General features: G+C 47.2%; 1 protein-coding gene across 1 annotated transcript in view; it reads left to right on the top strand.

Annotated features, from left to right (window-relative positions):
• The window catches only part of LOC139764693 (thyroid transcription factor 1-like), a 99,296-nt gene that overhangs the window by 58,164 nt on the left and 15,847 nt on the right, over window positions 1–25,285 (top strand). Inside the window, exons 2-3 of the mRNA XM_071691606.1 lie at window positions 1–63; window positions 1,674–1,769. The exon at window positions 1–63 is cut by the window's left edge and continues 83 nt beyond it. Coding sequence (XP_071547707.1) covers window positions 1–63; window positions 1,674–1,769 — 159 coding nt within the window. The remainder of the gene's footprint in view (window positions 64–1,673; window positions 1,770–25,285) is intronic.

Here is a 25,285-nt window from a genome sequence, read left to right on the forward strand (position 1 = left end):
AAGGCCATGCAGTTCCCGCTCTCCCAGCGCAGGAAACGGAGGATCCTCTTCACGCAAGCTCAGGTCAGTACCCCAGGAGCTCAGGTCAGTACCCCAGGAGCTCAGGACAGTACCTCAGGAGCTCAGGACAGTACCCCAGGAGCTCAGGTCAGTGCCCTAGGAGCTCAGGTCAGTACCCCAGGACCTCAGGACAGTATCTCAGGAGCTCAGGACAGTACCCCAGGAGCTCAGCTCAGTACCCCAGGACCTCAGGTCAGTACCCCAAGACCTCAGGACAGTACCCCGGGAGCTCAGGTCAGTAACTCAGGAACTCAGGTCAGTACCCCAGGATCTTTGAGTATTTTGAAAGACCTTATATATAGAGAGAGAGTTCAGGAGTTTCCACAGGTCCTTCTTTTATAGGCGAGTTCTACTTGGTTCTCGGAAGCCAGAGGATCTTACAGTCCGGTGAGTACTCGAAGTCTTCAAGAATCTGTTGAGTATTCCATGACCTCTGAAGACCTGGCGAATGGATTTCGTTACCATCCACACAGGTTCCTCTGATATGAGGTAAGCCCTGCTAGGTTTTCTGAGGTTACAGGACCTCGCAATCTGGGGAGTACTCGAAGTCCTCAAAAAGTGTGACGAGTTATCTATGTCCTCTAAGGTCTTCTGGAGACCTGCTGATGACTTCGTAAACTTCCGCAGGTTCCTCTGATGTCACGTGAGTTCGAACGGTGTCTCTCTGAGGCTACAGGACATTGCAATCCGGTGAGTACTTGAAGTTCTCAAGAATCTGATGAGTCTTGCATGTCCTCATAGTTCCTCAGAAGACCTGCTGAAGACTTTGAGTGCGTTCTCAAGTTCCTTCGCTATAGGTTATGTTCCGCTGAGTTTCCTTGAGGCCAGTGGGGACCTTGTGATCCAGTGAGTTCCCGAAATCCTCTAAGATATGAGGAGTTCATCAGTCCCCAAAGACCTAGTGAGTTCCTCTAAAGCTCCTCAAAGACCTATTAAGTTCCTCAGATCCTCCTCAGTGGTCACTTTAAGACCCACTGAGGACCCGCTGATGCCATTAGCAGCTCAGAAGGTGAGTCAAGCAATGACATCACTGTGTGTACTGAGAAACATCACTGAGTTTTAAACTCGGGGTTGAGGAGACACAAAGTCGTGTCATCCGGGACGCATTCCCAGGCCGCCCAGGGTCGAACACATAGGTTCGAATCGTGGCTGCGACAGTCGGTCCACAGTCAACCCAGCTGTTCATCCATCCCTGGGGGTTGGTCGATAAAACGAATACCTAGTACAGGCTATATATATATATATATATATATATATATATATATATATATATATATATATATATATATATATATATATATATATATCATGAAAAAATGCACAAGTAACAATTGTACATAAAATGGCGATAAAACCATAAGGAAAAGCAAAAGTACGAGGTGTCAGGTGCCCACGTATACCACATCGCCTAAGTCGATCTACCTTGCTGTACGAAATCGCTTGACACTTCGTGTACTGCATATCCTTGTAGTCTTACCTGTATATGATGTTAGGTATATGTATTTTGTCCCTGGTTGTTAAGATGGATGTAAGAACCACTGTGTTACGCTCAGCAGCGACGACCCCATGACCTCTCCATTAATGACCCGGTGACCTTCCTTCCCTCCCTCCAGGTATACGAACTGGAACGACGCTTCAAGCAGCAGAAGTACCTGTCGGCGCCGGAGAGGGAGCACCTGGCCTCCCTCATTAACCTCACGCCTCAGCAGGTAAGATCATATGTTACGTTGCGTCAGGCTCAGCTGGGTCATGCTGGGGGTATGGTGATGTAGTACATGATTGATACAGAGGTGTGTCGCTGTTACTGGGTCACCCTGGGTCATGACATCATGTCTAGGTCATCTTTGGTCATGATATCACCTCCAGGTTATCCTGGGTCATGACATTACCTCCGACTCATCCCGGGTCATGTCATCACCTTCGAGTCATCCCGTATCATGACACCACTCCCGGGACATCTCTGGGTCATCATGGGTCATCCTATCACAACTAGGTCATCCAAGGTCATATGACGTCATGTCGGTTCATACCACCGTCATACCCTCTGACATGAGGTCGTAGGGTCATTCAGCTCACGTTTGCTTTGCCTAAGTCGATCTACCTCACGTGCCACTCTATACATACTTAAACTGTCACAGTTTCATAATCCTATTAAACCAGAGTAGAACTAAACCTGGGGGTTAAATCGAGGTGTATCTTTCCACTTCCACGAGAAATATGTTTCACAGGCCCTCATATACGACGTGGTCAGGAGTGCCCCTGATATTACCATGTTGACAGAGATCGATGGTTAAGTCTATTTCAAACACACACACACACAAAAAAAAAAAACCTGGTTTACGAATCATGTGCCAAAAAGAAACACTGGAAGAGAATAGCAATATCTAAGAAGTCGTTTGCATTTGGCACATAACCTAGGGGTGCGGTGAAGAGGGGATAGGGAGTCTATTGAAACCATCATGGTAATGAAGCTAACATAGCAGTGGAACTACCATGGCAATGAAGTTATCATTGCAGTGAAACCAACATAGCTGTGGAACCAATATGGCGACCAAGTTATCATAGCAGTGAAACCACATAGTAGTGAAGCTATCACAGCAGTGAAGCCACTATGGTAGGGAGGACCACTATGGTAGGGAGGACCACTATGACATCAAAACATCCATGGAAGCAGGGCCACCATGGAAGTGACGACACACTGTGTTAGCGACGCCACCATGAAATAAAAACTACCATGACAGTGAAGCCACCATAGTGGTGAGTCCTCCATAGTAGTAAAACTACCATGATGCTGTAGACACCATGGTAGTACATCCACTATGGTCCTGGAATCATCATGGTAGAGAGTCCTCCATGACAAGAGAGCCACCATGAATGTAAAGCCACCATAGTAGTGCATCCACCATTGGCAGTGAATCTACCATGGCAGCGAGGTCACCATGGCAGTGAGGTCACCACTCTGGCAGTGAATCCTCCACGTCATCAGCCAGTCTAGCCAAACAACCAGCGGACCACGTCATTTCTGGCCAATCACTTCCCTATCTCTAGTTCTACCTACCATCCTCCTGTACACTTTAACCCTTACCCCCCTTTACCCTTTCACCCCTTCCCATTTTCCCTCGTCCCAACTCTCCCGCTCTTCCCCTTTTCCACCTCCCTTCCCTCCAGCACCCGTCCCACCTTCTCCCTCCCAGATCCTGGTGGGTGATAGCAAGCTATTAAAGGTGTAGCGTCAGGTGGCCACGCGTAGTGCCCGGTATCTGATGGTCCACGGGAGGAGAAGGGGATGGGCTAGGGCGGAATAGGGACGGGGGAGAGAGAGAGAGAGAGAGAGAGAGAGAGAGAGAGAGAGAGAGAGAGAGAGAGAGAGAGAGAGAGAGAGAGAGAGAGAGAGAGAGAGAGAGTAATGGATGGGAGAGGGATGGGAAATGATTGGAAGGGATGAAGAAGGTCAGTGAGTGATGGGGGGGAGGATATGGGAGAGAGAGAGAAGGAGTTGAAAGAGTGAAGGAAAAGGGGCTGGCAATAGAGAATGGAAGGGAAGAGAATGTAGTGGGGTACAAGGCGAGATGAACGTGGGATAGATAGTCAAGGTGTGGGCGGGGTGGGCGTATGGAATGACGTATTCGTTACCTACTTGTATTGTAGGGTAAGGGCGTCGTACCTAGTCTAGTGGGGTCCAGTCTCTTGAACTTTCTCTATCATCAGAGAGAACTTCTTAAACTTTTACATGTAAACTTCTCAGACTTTTACAAGCTATCGATATTCACTATCTCATCAATTAGTTTATGCCATTAATCTACTCGTCTTATCAAAGTACTTTTTTATATCTTTTCTAATAAGCTCCTTGCTTAATTTCATGTTATGACCTCTCATTATGTCGTGTTATGACCTCTGATTATTCTATCCCTGCATCTCTCGAAGATTTGTTCATTGTCTACATCGTCAGATTCACATATGTGTGATCAGGTCTCCCCTTACTCTTCTTTCTTCCACGCTAGACAATTTCAAGGCATCTAAACTTTCCTTATGACTCGACTCTTAATTCTGGTACCCTCTTTGTTACCCTCTGCCGGAACGTCTCAATCATTCGCTGTAATTCTTTAAATGTAATTGCCGACCTTGAAAAGTATATTCCAGTTTTAAACTAATGTGGGATGTGAACACCTTGGTGAATGTTGCCTTATCCTCGTACCTGAATGAAGTCTCAATATTTGCCAGCAGACAGTTCGCCTGTTTCAATATCCTCCTAAGGTGGAACTCTAGCAATAACAGGTGAGAGACGACATCTGCTCTCCGATCCTTTCCACACTCAGGTTCCTGTATTATATTCCTGCTTTGGGGTATTCCTCTCAAGGTCATCTTTCGCAGTGTCTCGTCATCATTACGTTACATTTGATCTGGTTGGTTTTCATGAGCTGCGCATTTGACTAACGTTTGAGCTAGTCTATATCGTCTTTGTGTGTGTGTGTGTGTGTGTGTGTGTGTGTGTGTGTGTGTGTGTGTGTGTGTGTGTGTGTGTGATTACTAATAATGATTACTATATATGTGTGTTATGGAGAGAGGGTTTCACACTTGTGTTTTGCCCCGTTTCTAAACCTTGTATTCGAGAATGTCTTTACTACTATATGTACATATTCACACACACACACACACACACACACACACAAACACACACACACACACACACTAACTTAAGCTAGGTGCCCATCTATCGACCAGCCCCGAGGGAAGGACGAACACTTGGACTGGTTGTGGGCCGACTGCCACGCCTTGGATTCGAACCCATGGGGGTCCGACACTGGATTAGCCCATGCTGATTCTTGGTCAGTAACGCTAACCATTACATCACAGAGAGACCTGTGTGTGTGTGTGTGTGTGTGTGTGTGTGTGTGTGTGTGTGTGTGGAGCTGGAATATGTGGATGGAAATAGATTTTACCTCGGGAAGGATTAGCTGTTGGGAAAAAAGTGACTTTGAAGTATGGAAAGAGAGGTAGATAGTAGATGAGATTAATGGTTCAGGTGAGAGTAAGAGCGAGAGAGAGAGAGAGAGAGAGAGAGAGAGAGAGAGAGAGAGAGAGAGAGAGAGAGAGAGAGAGAGAGAGAGAGAGCTAGTGTTAAAGCCGCTTGGCTACCCAGGCTAGCGGCGTCATATTGTGCCTGTGAGCGAGCGGGGCTGTTGTACGCGCGAGGACACAAACACCAACGTATCACACTGAATAAACATCAAATATAGTAACATAGATTTAATGAATGAAATGAAAGAGGTGCCTGAGGTGTACATTCACGGAATGGTGAATGAACATGAATGACTCTTGCCTTTACAAAGAACACAAATGTATATTGTTTTAAACACATGTTTTTTTTTTTTAACTGATCGAAGAAGATTGGGATAAATATGGGGGTTTAAACCATTCGTGAAAGAGGGACGAGGATTCTCTTTCGATAGTGATTCGGACGAGATTGGGGTTTAGCTTGTGAAGTGGGGTCAGTTTACGTTCGTTCACTCTTGTTTTGACAAGTGTGAAGAACACTTAACCTGAATGAGTCACATCACTTCTAAGTATGTTTAACTCGACCCCAACAACATCTGAGGTTGTTTATGCTTGTGGTGTGTGCACGTTGCCTGAGTCCTACTACGCTACTCAGATGATGTAAGCCAAACTCAACACTGAGGATCTGGGCCCCAAAGGAAGCGATGAAAGTGGGTCGGTGTTCAGTGTTCACGAGATGTACAGTAAACGTTCTGCTCTTGTTTTTATATAGTGACCGACATGGCAGAGGCAAAACATGCCACAGTCATGACCATCTCGGGGCGAAAGGTGAAACTGCATAAGAACAAAGACTTTCATATGTTCTAAGTCTCTTAAAGGTGAAAAAAAAAAAAAATACATGGAAGAAGGGAAGATGAAAGAGGGATAAGACTTCTACAATTTTGCTCTTGAAGGTAAAAACAGTCAGTCTTCATGTAGATGGCCGCCACATAGAAACTACGGGAAACAGCAGCCACATGCGAGTCAAGGAGCCAAGCCTTGGTGGCAAGGACACATGGGGACAACTTACGAGGGAAGTTACCAAGATTATACTTGTAGAACACAAAGTGCAATAGTATCACGTGTCTGGAGAATCAATGAGGCGAAAAGCTTTTCCTTCCACTTTGGCAATAAAAAGGATGAGGAAGAGCCACTTTGAATATGTGAGAAGAAGTCTATACTGATGTGAAAGAAAAATCCTCATAGATATGAAATATTTGATCACAAGAGCAATAGTTATAGCACCTATACAACGGCCTCAGCTTACATTAAGTAATGTTGATTATCTGGAGTTTCCAGGATAATATTGTGGCATTTGGATCTAGGCAGAGGAAAACGAAAGACATCTAGAAAAAGATATAGGCAGCTGGTTTTTTTCCCATTACCAAGATATTACATAGGTCCAAATTGATCAAGGAAATATGTTCAGTGCAAGAAAGAGAACAAGCATTAGAGAGAGAAGAGGAGGAATATAAGCTGAAGTATGTAGAGTAGAACCATCAGCACAAGGGTGGAGTTGATGAAGAGGAAAGATCGTTTGCGGTGAGATGAAACAGAGCAGGAAATGGGACAGAAACCTGAGGAACACCTGTGATGATAGAAAAGAGGAATTTCGCTACATCGTCCAATACTGCAATGGACCAACTAGAGAGGAAGCTATTCATTAGCAGACAGAGAAGAGCAAAATAACCAAAGGAAGGAATCTTAAAAAGGCAAAGATTAAATCCTCTTAAATATTTTGGAGATGTTGAGAACCGCTGTGAAAGGTTCACCAAAATCTTTGAAGAAGGAGGACCGGAGATGAGTTACACAGGAGAATTCACTGGCAGACCTTACACCGGAGAGCCACTATATTGGTGATAAGAAAGAAGGGAATAGGATCCCAAGTGTCTGATCAAGTAAGAGTTAAGGAGAATCCCAGGGACAATGGAGATAGTAGGAGTGAATCTAATAGGCAGATATTTGGTAGAGTTAGAAGAGTTTCCTTCTTAGGGATGGGCTGCACCAAGGCATGCTCCCACAGGGAAGAAGTCTAGGTCTGACACCGAGACGAAACAGGGGAACAGAGGATCGTAAGTAGCTCAGAGACATTCCTTTAGGATCTAAGGAAGCTTTATGTATGCATTTGTTCTTTTTTCTTCTCTGACTGGGTTTTTAGGAAGGGAAAACGATGAGATCGGTCAGTGAGGGTCAAATGGAGGAATCATAAGGTATTGTACAGTGTTCAGATGTATGTTGTAGGGTCAGCCACAGGCTGGACGACTGTGTGTAGTAGTTGATCGATTTCGCCCATACTTGGGATGCGTCCCCAGGTCCCAGAGGAATGTATTATGGAAGGTCAGCGTTTCGAGACGTCCTTGTCCTGACGTGGCACCATGCCTATTTCAAGCCTACGTAACAAGGAAGGAGGTCGTGATGATCTGACTTGCGAGTCTGGTAAAGCAGTGATGACATGCATTTATCATCCAACGAAAAGGCATATATGAGAGAGGACCATCACATCACGTAAGAAACGTATAGTGATATACCAAGGTTGAGGAGCAGAGCCAGCTTGAACTGTTTGAACACACGAGACTTGTGCCCTGCTAGGGCGAGTGGTCAAACCTTACTGCCACTTCCTCACGTGCGCTACCACACTTCTACCACCACAACCAGTCCCGTCACCCAACACCATTCCTGCCTCTGCCCTTCACTACCACTCCCCCTCATCTGCCACTACCACCACTCCCCCACACCCTCTGCTACCACTCCCCTCACCCTCCATTACCACTTTCCTCACCCTTCACTATCACTCCCCTCACCCATCACTACTCCCCTCCCCCCATCCACCACCACCACCCTTCCCCAATACCCTCCATTTTGGTGTCCCTTCCTTACACTTCCAACCTCGCACATCACACCTTGTTACCACCATCCGCACGGCTCCCTTCATATACCACCACCGTTTGTCTAAACCATCAATAACACTCCGCACCACCCACCACCATCTATGTGGTATCCGCCACAATCACCACATAACCCGGCACCTTCAGCTGCAAACACTCACCGCAAGTCCCCTAAGCCACCACAGTTCACCTCATCCGCCACCACCGACGATACCCTCTACCACATGACCTCATCTACCACACCATCATCGACGATACCCTCTACCACATGACCTCATCTACCACACCACCACTGACGATACCCTCTACCACATGACCTCATCTACCACACCACCACTGACGATACCCTCTACCACATGACCTCATCTACCACACCACCATCGACGATACCCTCTACCACATGACCTATCTACCACACCACCACCGACGATACCCTCTACCACATAACCTCATCTACCACACCACCACCGACGATACCCTCTACCACATAACCTCATCTACCACACCACCACTGACGATACCCTCTACCACATGACCTCATCTACCACACCACCACTGACGATACCCTCTACCACATGACCTCACCACTACCGCCGATACCCTCAACCACATCTCATCTACCACATCACCACTGAAGACACCCTCTACCACATGACCTGAACCACCATCACCACCACAGACGATACCCTCTGCCACATGACCTCACCCGCCACCGCCACCATCACCACCACCACCACCGCCTACGCTCCCGCCACCACTACCACCGCCACCACCACCGCCTACGCTCCCGCCACCACCGCCGCCACTACCCTGTGCTACACAGCCCACGTAATAATTCGTCACCTCCTCCTATTCTATTACTTCCAATTACAGTGATAATCGCCTAGATACCCGCCCAGATAGTGGAGGGGCGACATGTTTGATCACATTATCCTGCCCCGAGCCATCCCGCGTCATTCCCACAGTAACAAAGCACTGGCCGTGTTATCGGCCTGGCCCTGCTCCCCCCCTGTGTTGGTTTTATCCTAGGAGGGGCGGCGGGGCGGGCGCGAGGTGTGCCTTATCACCCGTGTTTATCACTGCTACCTGGCCGACGGGAGAGGCGGGGGAGGGGACGAGGTGTGGGACAGCTGTGGTGGTGGTGGCGGGTGTAGTGGGGGAGAGTGGTGGAAGTGGTGGTGGGTGTGGTATAGGGGAGGGTAGTTTGTGGCGGTGGGTGTGGTGGTGGTGGCAGGGAAGAGTTGTTTTGGCGGTGGATGTAGCGCTGGTGGGTGTGGCGAGGGAGAGCGATGGAGGCGGTGGTGGAGGTGGTGGTCGGTGTGGTGTGGAAGGAGGGTGGTGATGGTGGTGGTGGTGGTGAGGGAGGTAGTAGAGAGAAACACATTATGAACAGAGACATAACAAGAAGACCTGATAATCTAAGACGAAACTATCCAGTGGGGGACAGTCGACAATATCCCACATTTATATAGACGGAGACCAGATAGTAAAACAGAAGGGCCCTTCCCCACCCACCTGTATTCACAGTCTTCGCTTCGACAGTATCGTAAGGTCATTACTCCAGCGTTCCGTGTCTTTACTGATGAAAAAGATGACAACTTTCGCTCATGTTTGTATTACATCTCCTTCCCTCATGCCATTACATGTGGTCATTGTACCTGTCTTAAGACAGTAGATTCGGCGAATTACAATATCGAAATTATTAACTATTTTGAATCATCATGCTGAGTCCTCTTAGTGTCTGAGTTCTTAAAGAGAATATAATTTTAGATCTCTGAGTCTTCCTTTACAAGGCTTATATCTGGATTGTGACGTGCATGATGAAGTACTGAAAGCAGAACTGAGCATTGTGTTCTGTATGTGCGGTGATAAGAGCGTTGTATAGTTTTTTTTTCGATGTATTTTCTTCAATTTTTTAGGGATGTATCTCAACCTTCTGCTCGCTTTATTTTGGGCAATTAAAGCGTGGCTTTGAGTATTTTAGGTTATTAGTGAGTATCATCATTCGAAGGTCGTAGTAGCTGAGGGCGCGGATGTTGGATAGGGGGATGGGGTTAGTGTAGAGAGAGAGAGAGAGAGAGAGAGAGAGAGAGAGAGAGAGAGAGAGAGAGAGAGAGAGAGAGAGAGAGAGAGAGCTGGTTTACCTGTGATGGGTGTAGGCAGTGTGGTGTGGTGGTGGTGGTGGAGCGATAGGAGTGCCGTGGTGTTGTCAGTGGGTGGTGGTGGCAGTGGGTGATGGTGGTCGGTGGGTGGTGGTAGGTGAGGACGGTGACAGCTGGGGTGATGCTGGGGTGAATGGCTGTGGTTGTGTGGTGGGGTGTGGCGTGGCAGGGGAAGGGGATGAAGGGGAGAGGGGGGCTGTTGCCTCTTGCTCTGTGGGGTTGACAGCTGACAGGTGGTGGTCACTACAGCTGGCGGAGTGGCTGGGAGAGGGGAAGAGGGAGAGGGGAGATGAGGGGCAACGATAGTCTCCCCTGTAGTCGGCATGAGGGGGAGAAACGGTGGTAATACATGAGGGGAGGACGGAGTTAAATGAGGGGGGGGGGGGAAAGCGAAATGGATGGAAAGAGAGACCATGCCTCAAGACACCTGGAAAATGAGGTGAAGAAATGATGTGATACATTACGGAGGCGAACATCTGGTGGAAAGGGTTGTTGCAGTACCGAGGGATGTGAAGGTGTAAGAGTAAGGGGGAGTAGAGAGAGAGAGAGAGAGAGAGAGAGAGAGAGAGAGAGAGAGAGAGAGAGAGAGAGAGAGAGAGAGAGAGAGAGAGAGAGAGAGAGGATCAGTACTGAAGGAGGTGATGATGGTGAGAAAGAGTAAGGGGAAGAGGTGAGAGAGGATCAGCACTGGGGGAGGTGATGGTGTGAGAGTATGGGAGAGAGAGAGAGAGAGAGAGAGAGAGAGAGAGAGAGAGAGAGAGAGAGAGAGAGAGAGAGAGAGAGAGAGAGAGAGAGAGAGAGAGAGAGAGAGAGAGAGAGAGGATCAGTGGGAGGGAGAAGGGAAGGAAGTAGGAGGAAAATAAATCAAGGACACTGAAGATGGCTAAGTGTCATTCACACAGATGCAAACCTAGGGACTGGCAGTGGGCAAGATCTTGTTCTCTTGTGGTTCTATTTTGTTTTAATGTTGTTCTGTTGATCCGAACGAATGTTAGTCTATCTCTCTCTGGTTTTCGTCTGTTTGTCTGTATGTGTGTTTTTTTACTTTCGGTTTGCCTGTGTGTCTATAGGTCTGCATGTGTGGTTTATATATATATATATATATATATATATATATATATATATATATATATATATATATATATATATATATATATATATATATATATATATTATCCCTGGGGATAGGGGAGAAAGAATACTTCCCACGTATTCCCTGCGTGTCGCAGAAGGCGACTTAAAGGGAAGGGAGCGGGGGGCTGGAAATCCTCCCCTCTCGTTTTTTTTTTTTTTTAATTTTCCAAAAGAAGGAACAGAGAAGGGGGCCAGGTGAGGATATTCCTTCCAAGGCCCAGTCCTCTGTTCTTAACGCTACCTTGCTAATGCGGGAAATGGCGAATAGTTTGAAAGAAAAAAATCAAGTTCAAAGTATCGAGGTGTAAAGCTCGAAAAAATAACTTTCTTAGGAACATGAACGATTCAGAATGGTATAACATAGTAACCCTCACGATAGAAAATACACTGTAGAAAACGTGGGTTTTGATTGGGCTTGGGTAAACACCCTGCAGCCTAGTCGTTCGCTTGTTACTGCCACTGTTCACACTGGAATTATCAGGATACCTCTGTATCTAGGCCTGTATTCTCCTCAAGTCACTCCTCACACAAATGACGTCCATATAGAGATTATCTTATATCTTGTGACCTTCCCTCATCTACGTCACTCCCTCATTCACACCACTCTCTGACCCAAGTCATTGACCCCCCTCAGGTCATTGCCTCGTAGCCCCTCTATCGCCGCGGCTCCTCCCTCAACTTGGTTCCTTCGCAGTCCAGGTCATCTCCAGGTCATCTAGTCATTTAGCCCACTGAACACGAGGATGCGACCCTTTAGCTCGAGGATACGACCCTTGAGCACGAGGACGCGACCCTTGAGCACGAGCACACGACCCTTGAGCACGAGGACGCGACCCTTGAGCACGAGGACACGACCCTTGAGCACGAGGACGCGACCCTTGAGCACGAGGACACGACCCTTGAGCACGAGGATACGACCCTTGAGTACGAGGACACGACCCTTGAGTACGAGGACACGACCCTTGAGCACGAGGACGCGACCCTTGAGCACGAGGACACGACCCTTGAGCACGAGGATACGACCCTTGAGCACGAGGACACGACCCTTGAGCACGAGGACGCGACCCTTGAGTACGAGGACACGACCCTTGAGCACGAGGACGCGACCCTTGAGCACGAGGACGCGACCCTTGAGCACGAGGACACGACCCTTGAGCACGAGGATACGACCCTTGAGCACGAGGATACGACCCTTGAGCACGACCCTTGAGCACGAGGACACGACCCTTGAGCACGAGACGCGACCCTTGAGCACGAGGACACGACCCTTGAGCACGAGGATACGACCCTTGAGCACGACCCTTGAGTACACAACAGAACAACTTTAACTGTACAAGTGCAGCACAATACAACCCTCTGACCATTATCAACCATTGATCCGCCACCATTTTCGGCCATAACTCTCCACTATAAACACCTCACTCCTGGCCTTGTCTGCCCATCATCACTTCCTCCATCACTGGTGTCCCCCGTCACCGTTTTCTCTTAAAGCCCTGGATGATCTCAGCACCACCACAGCACCCACATTAACTGGCCCTCTCTTGCCATTACTCCTCTATTATCGCCGGCACTGAAGCTAGCTGTATGCCGGCACTGAGCACAGAGGCGTAAATTGTATGGTAATTCATACAGAGCCGCGGCCTCAATGGCTGGTGTCAGGGCCAGGAAGCTGGTAATGGACGAGAGGGGTAAATACTGCACCAGCGTATTAATTAATGGCCGGCTGGCCTTCACAGATTTGTCATAGCAATAAGCAAAGAGGGTCATTTGCATAGAGAGAAAATGAGTGTGTGTGTGTGTGTGTGTGTGTGTGTGTGTGTGTGTGTGTGTGTGTGTGTGTGTGTGTGTGAATAGGGGAAGGAAGCTTTAAGCACGCGTGGGCCACTATCTCCTTTCCTTGCATTTCTAATGGAATGGTTTTTGATTTTCTCAACACCGTTCGTATAAGCCTGCTCTTGGTTTAGCTTATGCTACGAGTCCACAGCTCAGTTGCTGAAGCAATGCTTCCTCATGTTCCTTGAGCCCTACACGTCCATTTGCCCAACAGCCTGGTGTGTCTTCTTGTTCTAGAGTCTTAACTAACATACTGTACTGTTGTGTGGTCTCTGTGGCCTCCAGAGAAATGATCTATGGTTTTCATACTTCTTCTCCTTCTCCTTTTTTTTTTCTGCCATTGATCTGGCGATGAGGTCTGCGTGATTTCACAGCATGACTATTCACATCATATTTTCCCCCAGTAGAGTACTCTCTCTCTCTCTCTCTCTCTCTCTCTCTCTCTCTCTCTCTCTCTCTCTCTCTCTCTCTCTCTCTATTTTCTTCCATCTTCATTACATTGCATTTCTCCAAACTTGAGTCTCATGGGCCTTTTGTCTGACCACACTTGCAGTGTATTTGGCTACCTTTGTTGGAGTGAGATATCATCTTTGTATGGTCCGAGGTATTATTTTAGAGATAATTGTCCCTTTTTCTTACGTACCGAGACGCCCTCAGACCGAGTGTATGAAAAGATAAACTATCTGCTGGCAAATATTCGAATAACTTTTAAGTAGATGGAAAAGGAAATACTCTTCCTGTGAACAGTTGCTCCGTTTATACAAAGGATTGATCCGTCCTTGTGTGGAGTACTGCTCTCGCATTTGGGGGCGGGGGGGAGGATGTTGTAACTCTGAATCTTTACTTAACAGAGGTGAGTCGAGAGCTGTCACTTATAAACTCTCCCAGGCTAACTTCCAAACTTGACCCGTAATGTTGGTTCACTTTTCCTATTCTATGGGTATTACTTTGGTTTTTGCACCCGAGAGCTAGCTGCTTGTGTAGCCCCAGCTATGAGTTAACCACGCAATACTCGGCAAGGTGGTCCGTCTCATGATTACTATGTGGCCCTTGGCAACTCAAGGGTAGGCCGTTTTGACAGCTGTTTCTTTCCCTACACCTCAAAGCTTTGGAACTCTCAACCCTCGCATGACTTTCCAAATAACTATGATAATTCTAAAAAGCAGGATTTTCACTTCTTCTAGAATTGGTGAATGCTTTCCTATGCACTTCTTTCTCTCTTTCATAATCCTTTCCATATTTCAATTAAGGCCCGGCATTGATGTGGATTTTTGTCTGTGACGTGAGCCTCCAACGTAAAAGAAAATAAAAAAAAGGCTGTTCACATAGTGTATGAGGCCAGCATTACAATATGCCTCTTAAAATTTGGCCACAGCGCCTGGAGAAGGACAACGAACCTATACCTTTTGAAGAACCTCAGCTTGATGCCACACGTAGATTATCATGTACTTTGCTCCCCTTTCTTCTAGGCTACAGACTTGAAGTTCTCTTAACCTTGCATGACGATCTACAGGCATCACTCCCTCGAGTTGATACTTGAGAAATATTTTCGAACTCCTCCTAGCTTGATATTTTTTTCCTTGTCTTGATGAAGTTCATGCAACACGTCAGTATTCAAGTTTATCCTTAAAGTATGCAAAGATCAGCTTCATCTCTCTCTCTCTCTCTCTCTCTCTCTCTCTCTCATGGAGAGAGAGAGAGAGAGAGAGAGAGAGAGAGAGAGAGAGAGAGAGAGAGAGAGAGAGAGAGAGAGATAAAATTCGGGATGCAGCTTCGCATTACATGCGCATTCGATGTTGTTATCTTTCCTAAGATACAGCGGGTCGTCTTGGTTTCTCCGGCACACAGTGTAACATGATCCCAACTGAATGTGCTTCGGACCCGGACGAGTCAACACATGTAAATACTTACGCAGGTCAAAGACCTCCAGAGAGAGAGAGAAAAAAAAGAATAAGAACAGGAAAGAAGATAGAGAAGAAGAAGAAGAAGAAGAAGAAGAAGAAGAAAAAAGAAAAAGAAAATGAAGAAAAGAAGAAAAAGAAGATAAAGAAGTAGAGGAAAGAAAAAGAAGAAGAAGAAGAAGAAGAAGAAGAAGAAGAAGAAGAAGAAGACGAAAAAGGAAATGAAGAAAAGAAGAAAAAGAAGATAAAGAAGTAGTAGAAAAAGAAGAAAGAGAAAAAAGAAGAAAAAGAAGATAAAGAAGAAGAAGAAGACGAAGAAGAAGAAGAAGAAGAAGAAGAAGAAGAAGAAGAAGAAGAAGAAGAAGAAGAAGAAGAAGAAGAAGAAGAGGAAGAAGAAGAAGAAGAAGAAGAAACAGATGAATAAGCAACTATAACAACAATATTAAACAAGTGAAAACAAATCAAATAACAATGAACAAATCGTGCAACAGCAACAGCAGCAGCAGCTACACCAAAACAAACAAAAGCAACTAACAAAAACTATGGAAATGATACCAGCAAGTACATCAAACAAAAACAGGAGCATTGGCAAGAACACCAGCAGAAAGCAGCCTTGATTGATTCCAGTCATACACCGTCTGCCTCAGCGGTAAGTTGTCCAGGCGAGATGGAAAGAGCACTTCCCTCAGCGGTGACTTGCATCACCCACATAGTACGTTCTACACGTTAGACGTCCACGTTCCACGCTGGACGTCAACACCACGCTAAACATCCCGGTGCTCCACGCTAAATGTCCGTGCTCCACGCTAACCGTTCGTAATCCACGCTAAACATCCGTGCTCTACGCTAAACGTTCGTAATCTACGCTAAACGTCCGTGTTCCACGCTAAACATCCGTGCCCCACGTTAAACGTCCGTGATCCACGTTAAACGTTCATAATCCACGCTAAGCGTTGCTATTCCACCTTCACGCTGGATGCCCGTACTCCACACTTGACTTATTTAACCAACGCTGATCTTTCCTCGTTAAACTTCAGGTTTAATCGTTTTCTCCCATACTGAACGACCAAAATGCAAGACAAACGTCTTCACCCTGCACATCCCGCCACGTTAAACACTACACACTACACGTCATAGCCCCAAGCTACATATCCCTCCCAGACAGCAGAGCCGGGGTACCTGAAGCCAAAGGAGGGGAGGTAAAGGGCTGCCCTCAGCGACGCCACCAGCAGATCACATCTGCAGCGGTGGTTCGCCTGGCGGTGAGGGGAGGGAGGGAGAGGCAGGTCGAGGAGGAGGTCCTCCGTGCAGTATCTCCATCAGCGCCGCCCAGGCTCCCTCTAGGAACGGCACACGGCCAGAGCAGACTCACCTGGAGCCTGGCGTGATGGACTGCGCGAGATTGAGCCCCAGGAAGCTGGCGGCAGGTGATGGCTCTGCGGAGGAATACATTTAAGAAGGACGTTTCGACGCCCTCACCTCCTTCCTTTCAATTAGGTTTGCCACGAGACCCAAAGCTTGAATTTGGTTTTCATGCACATATCTTTTCTTGACTCAGATGTACTATCCTGTATCATCTTACTATGAGCTAGAGATACAGGTACAGTCGGCCTGCACTAGAGCTAAAGTCATTTTGGTTCAAAATAAACCAGTGGACTCTGAGCTAAGTTCCCTTTCTTCTATGGAGCCGTACATCTTAGGTTCTGGCACAGAATCCACTAGATATCGCCTCTAAGCTTTCCTTCTCATGCTACAGCGTGAGAGAAAAAGTTCTCACATCACCTCACACTAAGCTTGAAAGTCTGCTTGGTGCGTCAGGAAGATCGGACGTGCTTTTCAGGTCATATCTGCTCGATCAAACTCTCCAGTACTCCCTCCCCCTCCACACCTTCCTCTCCTCCCGGTAGTACACACAGGAAACACCGCCTAAAACCTCGGTCGCTCAAATCTTGCATTTCCTTCTCGTGCTCATCGCCGGAACAGACGCATCACTTCACCCTGACCACCACGACCGCTGTCGTAGACCCGACGTAGTCAACGGGGAGACTGACAACCCGCGGCACATCCGCCTATGGCATCGGTCCTCCTGATGTGTCCTCCCACACGCCTGTCGTGTGGCTGGACCAACCTGGCGTCACGCGCGTCACGCTGACGTAACACCTGACAAAAGACATGGCTGTCACGCACGGCATGTAAGGGAAGTGGGTTTAGGCGTGTTATGCCAAGATTCCCACCCACGAAAATCTCATAAACAATCTTTTTTCCATGTGATTCTACTTTTCTCTTGACAGTATTGTGTCATGTCTTAACGAGCAGCAGAACACATGTCCAATTGGTTATATACATATGATTTGTGTGTATGAAACCTCGCAGTAACGACTCTTCGGTATGATGACCCAGCCTTTGACCTGGCCCTTAGGAAGTGCATAGGAGTACATGGGACGGGATATTACAATGTACCTGACAGTTCATGATCGTGTCGTGCTCAAGAAGCTAAAATACGTCTGTGTCATGATCTCATATATCTGCAGATCGGGCGGTCCACAGTCAACCTAGCTGTTCATCCTCCCCTAAGGGATGGTCGATAAATTGGGTAACTGGCTTAGGCATATATATATATATATATATATATATATATATATATATATATATGAGGACAATGTGTGGTGTGAGGTGGTTTGATCGAGTAAGTAATGTAAGGGTAAGAGAGATGTGTGGAAATAAAAAGAGCGTGGTTGAGAGAGCAGAAGAGGGTGTTTTGAAATGGTTTGGGCACATGGAGAGAATGAGTGAGGGAAGATTGACCAAGAGGATATATGTGTCGGAGGTGGAGGGAACGAGGAGAAGTGGGAGACCAAATTGGAGGTGGAAGGATGGAGTGAAAAGGATTTTGTGTGATCGGGGCCTGAACATGCAGGAGGGTGAAGGGAGGGCAGGGAATGGAGTGAGTTGGATCGATGTGGTGTACCGGGGTTGACGTGCTGTCAGTGGATTGAATCGGGGCATGTGGGGCGTCTGGGGTAAACCATGGAAAGCTGTGTAGGTATGTATATTTGCGTGTGTGGACGTATGTATATACATGTGTATGGGGGTGGGTTGGGCCGTTTCTTTCGTCTGTTTCCTTGCGCTACCTCGCAAACGCGGGAGACAGCGACAAAGCAAAAAAAAATATATATATATATATATATATATATATATATATATATATATATATATATATAGCGCTGCCTCGCTAACGTGGGAGACAGCGACAAAGTATAATAAATAAAAAAATATATATATATTTTTTCCCTGGGGATAGGGGAGAAAGAATACTTCCCACGTATTCCCTGCGTGTCGTATAAGGCGACTAAAAGGGAAGGGAGCGGGGGGCTGGAAATCCTCCCCTCTCGTTTTTTTTTTTTTTTTTTTTTTTAATTTTCCAAAAGAAGGAACAGAGAAGAGGGCCAGGTGAGGATATTCCCTCAAAGGCCCAGTCCTCTGTTCTTAACGCTACCTCGCTATCGCGGGAAATGGCGAATAGTATGAAAAAAAAAAAAAAAAATATATATATATATATATATATAGCGTTGTTGAGATGGCCTTGACCAGAGCATGCAGTTGGCCAGGCCGTCTCAGTTAGCGTAAAAAGAAAAAATAAATGATGGTCAAAACACAGCTTCCGAGGCAGCTTCCGGCTCTGCTGGGTGGTGTGGGGCGCGACCCAGCCCTGGCGGCCGGCCAGGCAGGTGAGGCAGCAGCGGTGCCCGGCTGAGGAGATTATCCCACTTGCTTCCATGTTTACAAATAACTAATCTTGCTTCCCAAGTAATCCTCTAAGATAATCCCTGGCGTGTAAATACTCCGGTCCTTTAATGAGTCTCTGGTTAATCACGATATCGTATAAACAAACAGACGATTCCCGTATACGTAACAGTGATTCGTCCTGATACTTCATGTTGCGTTTTTGTCCAGTATCAACGCACTCTTACCTGGACGGGTTGTTCCTTTAGGATTAAATTCATATCTTTGCTATATTTTGATAAGCTTCTGTGTAATATCTCTTCACATTAAAAAGTTGATTCCTTGCGTGTTTACGTATTTGCTTGAGCTTTTCTAAAGACAATATATCCACGAGGAATCCGTCATTCATGTGATCACTCGTTGTCATGTTATTGCATATCTTTCGATAGACTAATGTTTGCTGAAGTCAGTTCTTGCCCTTGAACACTGGACTTCTGACCTCTATCTATGAGGTTTATAAGACATAGACGAACAACTGTTAGGGTGTAACAAAGTAACACTCGAGCGATCATACTTTGTGAGAGGATCTGGGTGATTACAGAGGCAGTGGCATTTGGTGTGTGCAGCGATCACGCCACGAACTTTTCAAGGGTAGGTTTAGATCGAGGGTTGATCCTTCAAGACCACAAAGTCTTTATGAAGTCTTAGTGTCGCACTTGACATGCATATTGTCTTTGTGATCTCTGATATCTCATAACCCGGGTTCGAGCCTCTCATAGTATCATTCCCTCGACAGAAATTTGCAAGTTTCATGAAATTCAAATGACCTGGAGATCTTCCTTCTCAAATGCCAATAAAAGAAATCATATTGAGGAATAACGTCAGGTCCGAATGTAGACTACCACTACTACAAACATTCTCTAAACCAATTTCACGGAGCGGTTTCCCGCACTCTACTGCGCTGATATCTGTGAACAACAGTACATAAGGAGCTCTCACACATGGGTTCGTACACAATGGGTTGAGGACAACAGGCGAAAGGAACGCCAAGTGCATCTCCCCTGGTCCTGTGTCACCTGCGCCGCCGTTCTCACCAGCAGGAGCTCCAGAAGCAGGCAAGACAGAAATCCCAGCAGACGGAGGTGATCGCGTTCCCACCACCGTGACACACCATGACACACAGGGACGTACAGCAGGCTTGCCTCTCTCTCCCAGGGCCACCATTCCCATTCCCAGCGGGGACGTCCCAGACCGCGTTTGGCACCCCTGTGGGCCATTTACAAACGCCGACGAAAACTCCTCCGATGTGTCCCACAAAATGGGATTCAAATTCCCTGTATTGTCTCATTAGAAATTAACAGTGTTGAGGATAACGAATAAACAGATACTTTATATCTGGATTTTGCGACAGGGTATACGAGTAAAGGAACTTGTAGCGTCCGTTTCGGAGATATACACACCGAACAAGGTGCGACCCCATGCCAGTCGCTACTTACGACTGAAATCAGTCGTGAAACTGGGTCTAAATGGCCTTCCTCTACCGAACAGTGTCCCCTGTGAGAGCCCCGACTGTGCCGTCGAGGACTGCCCGGGACTCGTCTAAAAAGACCAACTGCTGACGCATCCTTTTGTGCCAGAAACAAAAGCCAGTATCACCTGCTCCGTCCCCCGTTTTCTGTGGGCGGGCGCGTCTCCCTGATGAGCTGTCGATTGTTCGCGCATCTGTCCCTCGTCAGTTCTATTAGTTTGTACTTTTAATCATTCGGTGCCACGGCTTTTTATGATCGTTTTCCCATGTGGGTTACGGTGGACGAGTTCTTCATCGGGTGGTATTGAGCAGGGAAGTTGAATGGGATGAGCTTCTTGCATCATGACGATTCACTGTCTCTTAAACGCTTTTTGAGTTAGACGGTACGACGACACCGGAGCTTGACGGGAGAGACCTTGGCCATGACGGCACGACACTTGAACACGACGATACGACACTTGGACACGACGCTAGAGCCCTTAAACACGACGATACGACACTTGAACACGACGCTAGAGCCCTTAAACACGACGATACGACACTTGAACACGACGATAGAGCCCTTAAACACGACGATACGACACTTGAACACGACGATAAAGCCCTTAAACACGACGATACGACACTTGAACACGACGACAGAGCCCTTGACCACGACGATAGAGCCCTTAAACACGGCGATACGACACTCGAACACGACGATAGAGCCCTTAAATACGACGATACGACACTTGAATACAATTGTACGACCCTGAAGTATAATGACGTGATCTTTGACCTTGAATCAAACATCAGACCCGGGTGTCGTACTGTCGTACTGAAGGGTCGTATTGTCGTGTTCATGAGTCGAATCGTCGTGCCTCATCATGTATGATACGACGCAGCGAACGACTTATCAAAACCAAGTTCTGCATCGTAAGAGAGTGCATACATATAATACCATGACGATCATTTAATTACATCCATTTTTTTTATGCTAAAAGTGTTTGTATCATTAGTTCCCTGGCGTTTATTTTCATTCCTCTACGTCACTGATAAAAAAAAATTATTTTTACAGCTAGTTAGAGGCACAGGGCAGGACGGAGGGGCGTGCGGTGCGTGCTCTGGGGAATAGCAAGGCGCATAAAATACAGTGTCGTCGCGTCCCCGTCTGTCTCTGTGTTCCGCCTGAGTGGCGATCAGGCCCCCGACGTGATCTTAATAAAGCTTTCCTCTTCATCCTGGCCGCTGGCTCCTCGGGATCACCTGGCTGCCGAGCTCCCCAGGTGAGAGGGGAGGAGGCGCGCAGGGTAAGAGAGAAGGGAGAAAGGGAGGGTGTAGAGGAAGAAGGAAGGAGTACAGGGAGGAAGAAGTTATGAGGGATCGGAAGAAGAATGAAAGCGTATAGCAAGACGATCTGGGACTGGAGTGTTGTTTTCTTTCGTTTTTGTGCCACTGTATCAATTTCTCTGAGAATCGATATAGACATATGTATAGAATACAGACACGTCCCAACCAACAGAGAAAAAGGGGTAGGGACGCACTGGGGCTGCTGAACATATTCCGATCGCTAGTGTAAATGGGACGGGAGCAGGAGCCAGGGGCTGGGGACTTTGTCCATGATAAAACTGGTCCTCCTTGTGGATCCCTCGCTGGTGCCCCACGTTTGGTTTCTGGGCGGATATAGAGGAGCCAGGATTAACATGATGCACGAAGGGTGAAGGGTCTCACCAGATAGCGCGGAGCTTGATTCTACAACATTCATATTTTAGATTTTCCCCTCCGTGCACACTGACAACGTCTGGTCCTCAACACTTCACTTTATATTGGTCCTGGAGTACCGTCTTGCGACCACGAGTCAGCAGCTTCGTCAATAGAGAGGCAGTATCGGCTGTCATGAGATCATCCTCCCGTCCAGGCGGGTCCTCCTGCTTCCCTTACACCACAAACAGCCCTTTTCTAACCCGTGACAGCAAATCGATCTGTTGAGGGACCTGAGTGTAGTGTAACTAGCAGGGTAGGAGGCGAGGCAGCGCACTGAACTGTTTACCTGTCGGAATATGGGGGCAACTTCCCTCCACACTACGGGGGTGGACTCCTCCAGCCCCACTCTCCACTACGGGGGCGGCCCCTTCACTGCCTCATTCCACACTACGAGGTGGCCTCCCCCTGCTTCACTCCACACAACTGGGCGACCTCCTCCTACTCCACTCCAAGGTACGGGGAGGCTTTCTCGCCTCCTCCTGCCCCAGTCCATCCTAGGTGGCGGCCTTCTTCTGCCTGCTCCTCCTCCAGCCTATACACGCAGCTTTAGTCTGTTCGTCAACTAACCCTATTAATTCTCCTGCTACTTACTCCACCTTGCCTGCTGTTGATCACCTGACCATAGCCAATGTTAGTTGTGAAACTGACCGCACCCTACCAGCAGGGTAGCACTAACTTCACTGATCCTAAGGCCAGTTACCTGGGCACAAGCTACGGCAGAGGGTCGGCTGGGGCGTCTGATGCTCACACTTCAATCACTGTTGTTGGATAAAATATTATCTTAACTTGAGGGGTCTAGTGCTGACCCTCCTCGCCACCGTGGACGAGGCAGGACCTCCTGTGCGCCACGACCGTCCTGGGGAGTGGGCGGAAGGCGAGGGGCAACTGGGTATGGGTGGCCAGGCCCATCCACCCACATAGACCCTGAGGTCTCCATATCATACAATCCCAGGTGGTGAACACCGAAGCTCGTCGGCCCCTCCAGCCACCAGTCATGACCATGACAGGTTGACAGGCAGGCAAACAAACAGATAGAAAAATAAACGTAAAGAAATAGTTTTACCTGTGGCCAAGAGGTGATAGTCATGTCTCCCGGGACGGGACGGCACGGCCACGCCTCTCATACCTTATACCACCGTCGCTGTGGTTGATTCCCCTCATCGGTACGACCCTTGAGCACGACGGTACGACCCTTGAGTACGACAGCGTGACCCTTGGGCAAGAGAAGGTGACCTATGATTCTCAAGAGTCAGGTTAAAGGCCACTGCATTTCCCTCAAGGATCGTATAAGGCTCTGATGAAAAGCACCCACGATCCAGCTCCCTGCCTGTCTGTCAGTGAGTCTCTCCGATCCTGGAAACAACAAATGCTGGCCAATGGCGCACGAACATAGATCTTGTAGAGCTGAGGGAAGGTGTTGCTTGCACCTTCTGTACGTCTGTGTGTAAAACCTTCAGCGATAAAAGAGAATTCCGGTCAAGGCTGCAAGATTTGTCTATAAGAACGCTGGTCATGTTTACAGTCGTCACTTTTATGTGCGTCCGTGTGTTGCTGCCTGGCTCGTAATGTGCTTTGTGTGTCTGTGAAAATCCTATAGAAACAACCATTAAGAACCAGTTATGGATAGACGAGAGGTTCACCATCTGATCCGTGCCTGTCCTCATCTCATAATCCATAATCCAGTACCCCAACTGGAGATTCACGAACGCAGCTGAGCATCACAGTGACCCTTGCCATAACAGAAAGAGTCGCCGGGCTGGACTGGTCGGGACGCTACGCCAGACAAGTCTTCTGCTACAGCGTCCTCTCCCCCCGCTCTCCTTTCCCGTACCCCATGCCCTCCCCCCGCCTCGTCATGATCACTTTCCGCCCTACAACACTCTTTATCTCCCTCCCTTTATTACTTATTATTGCCATCCTAGACGCCTTCTCCCCCCCCCCCCTCCTCCTCCCTCCGTTCCTCCCACACATATACACACCCTTCTCTCCCTCCTCTCCTCCCCCACACTCTCTTGTTTCCACTCTCCTCGTCCCCCTCCCCCGTAAAGCGGCTGCCAAACCAGCCTCATAAAAAAAATATTACCTCTCGATATTTTTCCCCACTATTAATGATATTTGCCTCCCCACTGCTACTTATATTTTTCCTGCCACGACTGATATTACCCATTATTACTTATATTTTACCCGCCATTCTAAGTGAATACATCTGAACAGAGATAGCGATAGACCATTAGGTCTTACGAGGCTACTGGTGATAGTGGAAGAGAACAGAAACATATGGATTATTGTGGTAGGAATGATATATAGATTCATCAAAGAGGAAGACCTGTAAACTTGTCGTGTAGCTGACAATGTAAGTCGTGGAGGTGAAGCAAAATATCTATCAAGTGTCTGCTTAACCATATCTATGGTACAGCCTTCAATAACTCTGATTAATGAATCATTCCATGTGTTGAAAATCCTGTCGCAGAAAGAGTACATCGCCTCATTCGAGGCCAAACGTGTTTGTCCACGAGTTTACGTCCGCTGATTATGTTCATTACAATGAGTACAGTGAGACGAATCTAGCCTTAAGTAGCTCGTTAGTTCGAGATTACCGAAGCCTTTAATGATTCTGAATACCTGTATTAGATCACCTCTCAACCTTCACTTTTCTGAGCTTAATAGATTTAATTCTCTTGGTCGGCTCTGATAGCATTTGATTCTCAGCACGGGAATCGTCTTCAACAGCTCGCGTCTGTGCTTTCTCCATTCTGACTATGTCTTCTCTCGGGTAGTGTGACCAAAACAGATCATAATGTTCAAGATGGGGGACGCACCAGTGAGTTGTAAAGAATGAGAATAATTTCCTTGGACTTGATCGATATCACAGTTCATTTGCCACGTATTAGCCCGGTCCATCATTTTTTGGTCTATGTCAGTATGATACAGCAGACGTTCAGTCTCTGTATCATCTTAGTATCATCTGCGAATCTAGAGATCTCGCAGTGAAGCCCATTATCAATATCGTTCATCTATATGTGAAAGAGAAGCGGTCCTAAGACTGATCCCTGTGGCACAACACTTGTCAAGTCTAACCATTAATTTTACACTTTGTTTACGGTCAGTCAATCAGTTTCCTAAACATCGAAGTACAACCCCATCATTGCCATGTGACTTAATTTTTCTTGGTAACCTTTGATGTGGAACTTTGTCAAATGCATTTGGAAAATGTAAATAGATGATACAAACTGCTTCATTTTCATCCGCGTTGATTATTGTATAAGAAAATCAAGCAGATTT

Source organism: Panulirus ornatus, chromosome 1 (assembly GCF_036320965.1).
Source record: "Panulirus ornatus isolate Po-2019 chromosome 1, ASM3632096v1, whole genome shotgun sequence".
Classification (NCBI taxonomy): domain Eukaryota; kingdom Metazoa; phylum Arthropoda; class Malacostraca; order Decapoda; family Palinuridae; genus Panulirus; species Panulirus ornatus.